This window comes from Gavia stellata, chromosome 19 (genome assembly GCF_030936135.1).
Source record: "Gavia stellata isolate bGavSte3 chromosome 19, bGavSte3.hap2, whole genome shotgun sequence".
NCBI lineage: Eukaryota > Metazoa > Chordata > Aves > Gaviiformes > Gaviidae > Gavia > Gavia stellata.
Genome location: NC_082612.1, coordinates 2620877 through 2633096, shown reverse-complemented (window position 1 = coordinate 2633096; position 12220 = coordinate 2620877). Strand labels below are relative to the sequence as shown.

General features: G+C 47.3%; 1 protein-coding gene across 1 annotated transcript in view; it reads right to left on the bottom strand.

The window, feature by feature from the left end:
- Window positions 1-12220, bottom strand: part of SHROOM3 (shroom family member 3) — a 154808-nt gene that overhangs the window by 31217 nt on the left and 111371 nt on the right. Inside the window, exon 3 of the mRNA XM_059826802.1 lies at window positions 1798-1926. Within this exon, the coding sequence (XP_059682785.1) occupies window positions 1798-1926 (129 nt within the window). The remainder of the gene's footprint in view (window positions 1-1797; window positions 1927-12220) is intronic.

Genomic DNA, 12220 nt, shown 5'->3' with positions numbered 1-12220 from the left:
GTCCTGAGTGTTGGATTTCCCCTTTGACTAAGGACATTCATTCATCACCCCAAATTTCAGAAACCGATCAGGACTGCTGACAGCCCATCATCTTCATCGCCTAGGGTGAGTCTGCGGAAAGTAAACAAGCAGGGGAATTGCACCCGGTGCCACAGCCAAAGCAAAGGCCGCTGAGTCTGAAATACACTCCCACACTCAAATTCTTATACATTAAAGCAACTTCCTGTTTGTAACCAAAGCTTCAGCCCGAGTTAAACTGAGATATGCAGACACAGCCTCCAACACTGCCGGAAAAGTAAAGCAAAACATTGGCTCTGCATCCAAAGACACGTTAATTCAAGTGAAATGCTAAACTTTGGAGCTCCTGCAAAGATCTGTTACTAGATCGACAGGCAAGCAGGATTTACAGAGGGCATATGCTGAATAACTCATTGCTATAGGAAGGTGGTGGATGTACAGGAGCTTCTTTCCCAAATTCACTGTGGGTCACATACCTCAGGAGCTGTAGAGTCCCACACCCCAGTCAGAGATAAATCTCTCCTAGCTTGAAGAGAGATTTCGGCCTCTAAAATCTGCTCCATCCGAGAGAGATATAATTTATGGTGCAAATCCTCATCTGGAGGAAAGCAATACAAATTTAGTGAGGTTACACACATGAACAACGGCAGAAGAGCTGAGCCCTTTGTCCTCCTTTTGCAGCCACCCAGGCTGTGCAGGGTCAGCATCCGCAACTGCTTGCAGTGGCTAAAAGCTGGAGCAACTCCACTAAGGTCAGTGAGTTTGCTCCGGAAGTGTATCCTTGCTGATAAGATCAGAACGTGACTTCACGTGTCGCATTCCCTTCTCAGCTGCTCACTAACAGGCGCTGGGCCACACTTCCTTCAGCTATAGGAAATCAGTGTAGCTTCTTGACTTCAAGTAAGTCAAAGTCTGGCCTGAATGCAAGATTGCCAAGAAAAGCCACTGCTTTGACTTCATAGTGCAAATCTCAGAAGACTGAGACACAAAAATCTATGAGGTCATCCAGATTACCATCTGGATGTAAGAGGTTCTTTTGATGCCAGCAAAAGCTTTGCCTGAGTAAATGCTGCAGGATTTGGTCCTAAACTGCATGGACAAAGGAAGGAAATGAGGCTCTGCCACAACACTGGCCGATCCAGGGCAATTCAGGAAATTGACCTCTGAAGACATTTAATCATTTAAAAATGCAGATAGGCACTCAGCAGGGTTGTCACGAATGCCAAACTCCCACGGAAACTCACAAACTTGGAAGAAGCCAGGTGGTTTTGGAAAGCCAGGCACCTAAAGCTGGGGAGCCACAGCAGGCTTACATCACTTCTCTGGAGACATTTTGGTCCAGCATCTCTGATGACCTTTACCACCACTGACAAAGTTTTTGAGGAGAGGGACACCTCTTCCAGGACTCCTTCTCAGTGAGTCACCCTCAGGCATACTGGCAGCCAAAGCAGTAACTGTTTCACACCCAGCCCTATGTAAATGTTACTGACATCCAGCAATGTTGATGCTTGACTCAAGGCCCAAAAGGTGAATTCATTTCCCTGGCACTGTACTGAGGGCAAGGAAGCCTTGGGAAAAGGTGGGCGTGAGGTTAAGAAACTGTCCTGGACCTCTTCCACCACCGGATACTGCAGACGCTGGGGATTCATGCTGCTCCACTCCAGCACTATTGCCTCCCTCACTCCCACAAAAGGGAAGTGGAGGTTGCCAGCCGCTCTCTAAGAACAGCGGCCACAAAACACACACAGCACATAGGGACACAGATAGATGCATTCTCACCTGGTCTTCAGCCGTAACTTAACTCCTCCCGACCACGTGGTTCTGCTGGGCTGAAAGTCAGTGGTCACGCAGTCCAGACTGAGTGGGTTGGGAGACAGGTCAGTGCATCCCTTTGCTGCATGTGTGTCCCTGTCAAAAGAAACCAAGGCCATGTAAACATCGACACACAAAAAACTCAGCCCTTGTATCCTACATTTAATAAGGATTTTAGGAAAGAAGGCAATACACAGTCCCAGGGGGCAAGGCAGAGGCATCAGTGTAGTTTTTAAAAAGTGCAAAGAAAATGTGACAGAAAGCCACGTGTATCCCTCTTCTTCTCTATGTCATTGCCCATGCAGGCTATAAGAGTGAGATTTTGCTCTCCTTTATACCTAGGTAGTGCTCAGCCGCTGCAAGCGCCTCTCACAACTGTTTTGGAAGAGCTGCACAATACCGCAGCACTGCTTCTCGGCACACAGGAGTGAGATCACCTGCAGCATCCACGGCACAAAACTCATTATCCTACATGTGCATTTTGGAACTCTTAAATCCCCAAGTGTGGCGTTCAGGAGTTCCACTGTGGGATATGCCCTTTCCACATGTAACCAACCACCTTACGAGAGCTCAGGGAACACTCTGAACACACAAGACAAAAGCTAAGAGAAAGGTCCACACAGTGAGAGCAAGAAAGAGAAGCCTACACCCCCTCTACTGATATTTCCACAAAGCCAGCAAACAAATATTTACCCCACTTCATCAAATGCATGCAGAAGTCACACAAACATCGTGTAACCATCACTTCAGCTCCTTCCTTCCCCCAGGCACAGAGGAGCCTGACACGATCCAGTATTCCCGCTTGCTCCCATTTTTAGCACTGAAACGCGGGAGAGATTTGAAATTTCTGCTTGCTCGAGGAACCCCCACGCTGAATAAAAGCGTGTCTGAAAGGGCCCCCTCCGCGCCGCTGCGGCCTGAGGTGCGCTGTAATTGCCTCTTGTTGTGTGCTTAGCGGGCTGCAGGCTGAGCGCACATGCCGGCATCTGGGGCTTTGGATAGCTCAGATGGCTTGGATGCCATTCCGGTGAGAGGCCAGCCGTCTTTGTGTCCGGCTCGGTCCTCCCCCCTGCTCCCTCCCCAAGCCCCCACGTGCCAGGCAGGAATGTTAAGCCTCACATTGCAGATGAGATATACCAGGGAAGCGCAGCAGCACTTTCACCTAGATTAGGGAAAGCAACCAGTCCGGAACGGCCTTTTTGCTCGCCCTGCTTATCTTCATCCAAATTTTACCCCAAATCCTTAGGCAGCCTTAGCTGCCTTTTCTCTCCGTGTGCCAAATCCCGTTCTGCTTTGTCTCTGCCATCCCTCTCCTCTGAGATGATGTCAAGACTCTCGTCAAACTAGAAAGATCCCCCTCCCTGCTCCTGCACCAGCCTTGCTATGCACCAGGAGCACAACCTCCTTGACTGCAGCCCTGTGAAGTGCCAATACCATTAACTGCTCCAATTCTCTTTGCTTACCAAGTTTACCATGAAAAATTACTAATTTTTAGAGGAGATTTCACTGCAAGATAGAGAAAGGACAGAAGGCCTGCTACAGATGAGGATTTAAAAGATTATACATAAACAATTTATATATACAGATAGGTATACAATTTTGTAACCAAAATATATTTAGGGCTGTAGCGTTTAGAGGTAAGGCTTCGTGTGGAAACACTGGAGAGATGGTCCCAGCTGCAAAGAGCTGCACTTCTGCCCCTACAACACTCCCCTGAGAGAGTTCTGTGACAGGGGCCCCACAAAGCCCCTGGGAGCATTTAAGCACAGCTCAAATTCGTGGCGAGGCTGCTGCGTATCATGCTGAAGCCTAATGAGGTGTCTCGCTGACAGCGTTGTGGCAGGATCCCATTAGAGGGGAAAGGAGCTCAGCAGAGGCACTTGTCTTAACTCTAAGGTAAACCCTGACCTCCCTACTCAGGCCTCATTTCCCACACAGAGAACTACCGTCCTTTACACCTCCCTGGTTTGCTAACGGGGCCACGAAGAGAAGATAGAGTTTACCTGAAGGTCCTTCACAGACAGCACCATGCTGGGATGACACGACCTCAGTTCAAAGGGGAGAGCAGGCACTGGGCCGTGACCATACCTGTCTCACTGATTCGGGGTAACCCTTACATGAGTCAGAACTGGTGGGTCAATATTGGGGACTGGCCCAGCAGCCTCATTTGGAGAAGTGTCGATGCCTGTGGCTCCTGCTGATTTTGAGGGGCAATGCAGGTGCTGAGCCCTTTTGGAAAAGGCATCTGGAGGTCCCAAAGTGCCGCCAACTCCCACACGCTATATCCCTCATCACAATGCCAAAACACTTACAAATCAAGGCGATTTCTCTGAGACAATTCTCAGAGTGCTGTTTCAACCTGTTTGAAAGCAGATACTGACACAGTAGATCTTTGCCATGTTTATAGGAGACACCTCAGATCAGCAAGGAACTTTCTGAACACACCTCTGGCAGCGCTCAGTCGTAACCTCCCTATTTGTTTCCTAAATAGCAGACTTTGGCTCTCCCAGGCTACACAACAGCTCTACTCCTGCAGTGAGTAAAGCTGCTCATGTCTTCTCTCCGGTCAGCTATCTACGAAGTAGCCAATAACAATATTTAGGACTGGGAAATTACCCCTGTGCCAAATACATAAAAAAGAGTAAGCAGCCTGAGAAACTGATATAAAAAAGTAAGTGCCTACGGCTTCCCGGTCACCGGAGCCTAGTGATCTTTCAGCACTTAGGGGCGTCTTTTTTTTTTAAAAAAAACAGCTTTTGAAACACATGAAGAAAGCAAGAGACAACACAGACTCTTAACTCTGCTGTGAGCAGAGCTTTCTGAGTAAGTCACTTCCAAGCATTCCTGTACGGAACCACACAGATCCAACACGCACAATCGGTGGCTACAAGCAGCTTGGGTGTTCCCCCTTGCACAGTGAGAAACCCGTGCTTGCCAGCATGCATAACTTTGGGGTTTACCTCACAGAGACAAAGAAACGTTAATTAGTGTCTGCATGCGCTCCGGGGTTGTTGTTTGGGGGTAAGAAGGAAATGCAATGGAGTTTTTACTGAGCCTCTTAAAAAACTATAATTACTGAGCTCTATGTGGAACAGCGCAGCTCAATAAGACATTGAGAACTAATCAGCCAGTCTATAAGTAACACCATTAATCAAGCCCAGTGGGGAACACAAGAGATGAGGATCCTTCCACCAGTGAAGCACACACACGTCAGGGATGGAGCACGGCAGCCCTTCAGCAGTGGCCACCGCCGGGTGCTTTGCCAGAGAGGACGATACCCAGAGAGGACGATACCCGGAGAGGACGATACCCGGAGAGGACGATACCCGGAGAGGGGTGCCTCCAGGGAGAGCACAGCTGGCTGAGCAGGGAAAATACCTGAGGCCAGCATCAGGGCTGCAGCTGCAGAGGTGGAGACCCCCCCCAAACAGAACCCACAAACCCAGCACCTTTCCTCCCCTTGCAGCTTTCTGCCTCACACTCAGTCAAGCGACCTGACTGCTTATCCCGGAGTATTTTCTAAGACATTTCTAAATAATTTTCTAAGGCAGCTCAGTCTAAGGATCAGGAGTGCGCTAATCTCTATAAAGATACTTCTTCAATCATAACATGGAAACAGCCACCCTAGCGCAAAGACGTTGAGGGCCTACCTTGCGTCTTGACCGTTGCCACTTACGCCTTCTCCTTAGGGTGACTGTTCTAAGGCCTGAGCTGCCCCCGGGATGGCACGGCGTGCCGGCTCTCTGCAACGGCACCCAGCCCGCTGGGATGATCTTTAAGGTCGGGGTGCATTTTATTTCGGGATGTTGCAAAATGCCTCCTCACAATTGCATAGCTAAAAAGTATCCCTGGCAAGGAGTGGCCTGCAGTTGTTCTTTTTGTTATCGTGTTGTTTCTAAAGCTCGCAAGTAGGAGACAGGAAACCTAGCGCAGTCTATTTAAAACTCCTTTACCTCCCACCTGAGGCTGGCAGCTGCCTCTGAAATCTTTCCTTTTCTGCAAAGTTCATGTTTAATTATGAATTGTTATTTATACTTGCTGCTTCCCATGGTGCCTTTGGTATTTAATACCGCACATGTTAATGAGGAGCCGTACAAAGACACTGCTCAGCTTTTCCCTCGTCTAAAAATATGGCCTGTTAGGATTTTTTCTTGATGTTTGCTCGACAAACAGCACAAGAATACAGTACTACAGATTTAAGCCTTTTTTAAAGAAAAGCCTGCTCCTCAGAAGTTTCATTGCCCCACAGCTCGGTTGCCTCTGCCTCATGCAGAGAGCACCAGCCACCAGAAGAAAGTGGCAGCGCCTATTGACCCACGCGGCAGGATCTCCACTGCACATCCAGCACTGCCTTTTCTGAAGCAGACATCTGCAAAATGTTTCCCTATTTTTTACCACCTTAATTTATATTAATCAACTCTCTACAAGACTGGTTTGCTTGCTGCTGCCATCCGATGTCTCACGTCCTTCCCAAGCCGCTACAATCCCTGCAGAACTCATTGGTTGTTGTAGGGAGATCCTTTGCTTCTGACCATAGTCGACTCTGACCTCCTCTGGCCGCCTTATCTGCCTCCTGCGCTGACCTCCTGTTACCTGCATACTTGAAACGTTTCATACCATTTATCTTAACCTTTTGAGCTCTTGGCTCTTCTTTCTCACTTTCTTCGGTCTTCCTTATCCTTATTTATAATCTTCACATTCCAGTACAGGTCGGTGTCCTAAAGCAAGCCTGGACAATAAGTGGGGGTGTGTGCCTCTGCCCAGCAGATCCCCCAACAACTATGTCTGAACCAGCTGACCAATTTCAGCCAGGGCCTGCAGAGACATTATTCTCAATGAATCAAACCCCACGTTTTATAAAAATAGTTCCCTAAGTACTGGCAGTAGCATAAATCGTTGCTCCCATTGAGGAAACGCTGCGGTGTGCACTCAGCTGCCTGGCTACAACTCCCAAAGAGGAGAGAGATTTTACACAAGGAAGCCGTACAAATCCAAACTTCTGAAGTGTCATCTGCTCATAGCATTTGTTTTCCAGCACATCAGCCTTACACTTCTGTCTGCACCACCATCCTGTACTCCGCTTTTCTGCTTAGCTGTCTGTAGTTCCAGATATGAGTCTAGGATACAGCTGAGATCATCCATTAACAGCACCTGGAACTATGCTTAAAAAAGATAAAAGCTTTTTTATATTTTTCAAAATGGGTATTTTTCCAATGGTTCCACCTCTTGGAGTCATGATTACTTATTTTAAACTAACACCAGGTTTGCTGCCACAGTAATAGAAGATCTAAGTCCCAGAGGATCAAACCCCCAAATGTTAATAGGTTTAGTAATTTTTAATGTCTCATTACTTCTAAGCCCAGTGTTATTCCTAGAAGAGAGGATGGAGCTTAAATTCTGATTTTTAAATCATTGGGGATCGACAGGAGTGTTTATAACCACTATCAGAATTAAAAGCTTTCCTAGAAAAATAACTGCTCGCATGCTGACACTTCTGAAATTGAGATTAAAGCAAGGAACTCCTCTTTCAAGTTCTACAGTGATTTGTAGGCATTTCCTGATATTTTCTCCCTTTGTCTTAAATCAGAATGTAAGAGGCAACCCTCCTCAACCACAGAAACAGCCAACAGCACAGCGCAGACACAAAAATAAGGAGAAGTAGCAACAAAGCAGAAGTTGGCTCCAACAACTCTGCAAGGAGGGAGACAAAAGAGTTAAGGCTGCTGTTTTATCCTTATAGCACCCCATGTTACACAATGTCACAGGGCGTCCCGAGATCCCCAGGTCAGCCAGGTGACATAAGGACAGTTCGGCAGCTTCACCTCTGGCTACCCTCATCCTGCAGGCTACAGGAAAGCTCTCACCAGCTGATGAGCTGGAATTACGTCTCCTTGTGAATGAAAATGCCGTCTCCACAACAGTCCCCCGTCTCCTGGCAAACAGCAAGCCTTCCTGCCTCCTCCATGCTGTTAAGGAGAGGGCTCCCCCGGGCAGGGCTGCAGAAGGGGAGAGAGACCACGCTCACCCCGGGCACCGACCTTGCACTCGCCAGTGAGCATGCTGCTTTGCAGATCCTCCTGCTCTGCCTGAAGTGAAAAGACCGGATTGCTTACGTATTTCTCATTTTGTTACCTCCTGTGGCTGGTGCAGAAATAGCCTGTAATCCACATATCCGTCACGCTCACAGAATCTCCTTTAGCTGAAGTGGAAGTGCCCTCTGTGTCAGAGCACAAAGGCCCAGGTCCTCTCCTGGACAGAGCACATGAGGGTCTTAGCTGGTAGCGGCAACATCTGCACAGGTTTGTTAGTCCGTGCTCATGGGACCCCCAAGCCAGGCACAGAGCCAGGACCAGCTGGAAATACGTGGACAAAGCAATTTTATCATCAGAAAAACCCTTGTAAATTGAACTGAAACTTCTTCTTGGAGGGCATGCAGTTTGGACTAAAGCTTTTGCTGGGAAAAGTCTCTGAGTTCCTGGGTAAAATCACCAGCCTGCCACTTAGGACACTCACCTGAGATGGGGAAGAGCCAGGTTCAAGTCCACAGTCTAATGAGGCAGATAAGGAAGTCAAGGCAACAGGCTCTACCAGTGAAAACCCCTGGAAGGACTTTTTCGTCCTAATGCAGAGCAAGACAGATTTTGAAATCTCAGTAAGGCTCACTGAGCACACAAATCTTGGGACCGAATCAGGTATTCTTCCCAGACTTCTGCAGCAAGATCCAAGTCTCAAGTAGAAACAGTAATATCCACATCTTGGATTCAGATGGGTCAGTAAAGCTCAGGGAAAAAAACCCACACAACCCCAAACCATTCAGAGTGCTGCTGGCTGTTGCTTCTAAGCAACAGGACTATTTAATACAGATTTTTCTGTATGCACCAAAGGCATATCCATGCTGATATCCGTTAAGACAGGATTACTAGAGCTGATCTTCGTGCCATAAGCCAATCACCAAAAGGGAAAAGAAGTTTTCCAGGAACAGTCCAGAAGCGCCTTGTGCTTTTCTAAATGCACAGGCCATTGCTTGAAGGCAAATTAAATGGCTAAGAAATCACGAAGCTGTCTTGGGATGACAAATTTTAGATGGCTACATCTCACATTCAAGCACCCATCACTTTCAGTCTAATGTCTCCTACGTGGTCATGCCAAGCACGTGGTGTTTCAGGGCAAAGAAACACAGAGGCCAAGAAGTCACTTGGAATTAATTCAGCCTCACAGCTTTCCTTCTAGGAGGGCTCTTCACTTATGCAACTCCAACTTAAACAACTTCAATGAGCACTGACCTTCAGGTCCACTGAGAAAAAATCTGGAGAAAGGAGACTGCATTTTGACTGTGCAACACCATCTAGTCCCACTTGTCCAGTGTTTTTTTAGCTTCTCCTTTTCTCTGAGACTGGATGAGTTTTATTTGACCTGACGTCAACCTCACAATCTGGCTGCACTATGTTTGCAGAGACCCACACAAACGCACAAACAAGCTGCTTCAGCGCTGTACCTGTTTGCAAGCAGAGATCTGAAAGGAGTATTCACATTCATTTGGGTTCCCCACTTCATTTGGTATTGGCCAAAGGATCTTTGAGAAAATGAACTCCCTCTTTGTCTGTGAGAGAGACCTAATCCTCGTTTTGCCCTGGAGGATTACTGGGTACTTAGAAAGGCACTCACATGCACATTTTTGGTTCATGCCAGCTGCATTTGGGTCCACAATATGTAGCGGTTCGCTTTGGTCTTTAGGTTTGACAATAAGCATTCCACTGCACCCAGACCTCGACCCCAGAGACTGCCACCCCTTTAAAAGACACCCTAAATCGATGCTTTCTGAAATGTGGGCCTTTCCCTGCTTTGCATGAGTAGTTCACCCTCAGACACCGCATGTGAATTCAGTGTGCAGGCAGGCAGCTGGGCACGAAGCCCTGAAGACCAGAGTCTTTTCTTGTGCTGCCAAGCCAGCGGTCAGGGTGCACGGTTCCCTGCGTGGCCCTGCCAAAAAGACCTGCACCCTAGCTGGAAGGAAGAACCTTTAGGGCTGAGAAATTAGCTTTTATCCCTAGTCAGTTCCTGGCTTTTTGTAATAGAGTTTATGGTTATACTCAGTTATAGCTTACTGTTTGTGCCTCAGTACTATCCAGAGAGCCTGCCTGCTCAGGCACGGGAGCCCACCATTCCTGGGTTGTACACACTGATATATAATAAAAGGTCATTCCTTCTATTATAGGAATAGTAATTCCTATAATAGTTCCAATAATAATTCCTAATGCTCAGTGCTGCAGCACCAACCCTGTGCATAGCTGGGCTTCTACCGCTGTGGTTGTCTGCGCACGAGGTGGGTTTGTTGCTGGCCATGATTTTGCTCTACCCATCAAGCTCAGGAGCTTTTACAGCCTACTGGTGTTCCCACACGGGTAAAGTGTGCTCTGTGCAGCTCTGGCTCAGATATTTCTAGGATCGTGGCTTAATTCTGTAAAGTAGTAATTCGGGATGTAGTTCAATGGAAGTAAAGGACTCTCACCTTCAGCTGGTGTAAATTAGTACTGACCTGAGCAGCACGCTGCCTGCTCGGGGGAGACCTCACCTTCTCAGGGGGTGAGAATTGAGAGGTTGCAACTGTCTTAGTCTGTCAAAGGGTACCATCACAAAAAAGTGGGAGTGCAATCCGCCCTGTGCCCTGACTCTACCTGTAAGTGAAATGCTTTCCTGCACCTTGCACTCGGAGAGTTTTAACCCCCTTAGAAAACAGCTCTACCTACTTGCTGTGTCAAAACAAAAGTCAAAATACATTTTCATTCTATTCTACCTCAGGACTAACAGGACTGTCTATAGACTTGCTCTTGACCATTATTGAAAATCTCTTAAATTTTTCAGAGACATCAAGTCACACTGGCCTTTGTGGAAGCTATGGGATTTGCTTGGGTAATCAGAGCATCACCCCTCTTCACGGGCTGTTCAGGATCAGGAAGCCTTTAGGAACAATCTTTCAGACCTGGCCATAAAAGATTGGGATCAACTCTCTCTGAAGTGCTCAGATCTGTTAGTCAGAGATGCCCGAAATGAAGACGATGTACTGCAGAGCTCACGCAAGCAGAAGGATCATGAACACATCTGTCCCTTTAAGGACCATGACTGCCACACACAGGTAAAACAATAACGTTATCTTTACAGGTACTGGGGTATCCCACTGCTGAATCATGCTGATCAAAAGTCAATTCTGTATAAATGACAACATTCAACTTTTCTTACATAACACAAAACAAAGCATAAGCTGGCTGTAAAGGACAACTGTAAATGAAAAAAAATAATTGCAGGTCCTACAAGGAAAGGCAGCCATAAGAAGGAAGCAAAAGTCGTATTTGTATAAAATAAGGACTGGTTTCCACCTTAGGGTTACAGAATTCAAACAATTCCATGGGAGAAGACCACAAGCCCTCCATGCTGAAGAAAGTGGTGTTCACAGAGAGAGGTTCAATAAGCAGAAGATATTTTCCCGGAATTACTCTTTTCACACTCACCCTTCAGAACAATGGTATTTTCCAGATATGAAAGGGATGTCCTAGGGAGGGGTCTGAATGTCAGGCAAGACGTGTCCCACCTGGGACTTGGCCACGGGGTGCAGACCCGAGACCTGAAAGGCAAGACTAGCCCTCACTGGGACCTTTTCCAACAGCATGTAGGAGCTGGGGCCAGACTTGATCTGCTGGTGCAGTGGTTTGCGTGAACACTTCCTAATATGTTAAAGGGAAAACAAACTAGGTCAGTTCAGAACAACAATTTAGAAGGTTTAAAGCTAAAGATTAAGGGAGTGCTTACACGAACTGTTCCAGTGGCAGATGGATGAGATCTCTGGCACTGATGAGCAAGCGAGGGCATTAATCTCTTCCACCAGCACAGCTGGATCTCTCTTCCTGGCTTGCATACGCTATGCACTTTAAGGAACACGTCCTGAAATTTTACCTTAGCAGCTCTCCTTTGAAAATATGGATGTTACTGAAGTGCTGGAACAGCAGGGCAGCTGTTTTTTGAAAAACTGGTCTCAGTGGTTGGTACTGAGCGAGTGACAATCTGAGCATCTATTCAGAAGGGACAGAAGAAAGCCTCATATTCACATTTGTCAGGCATGGTGGACATTCAGCATCAAGAACTGACTCAAGTCTGCAGCTGAGTTGTCTCTCTGCACTCTGACCTGATTATTTTGCAGCGTTTCCTGGTATGCCAGATTTTAATTGCAGTGACCTGACGGGCGGAGTGAGTTTTCAGGCCTAAATCACCTTCATGGGTGTCGCAATGCCTAATCCCCAGAATAAGAGCTACTTCTTATGAGCTGCTTCTCCATCCCACTCATGCACCTGTTGCTGGACCAATTCTTGAATCCCTGACTCAACACAGCATCCATTTA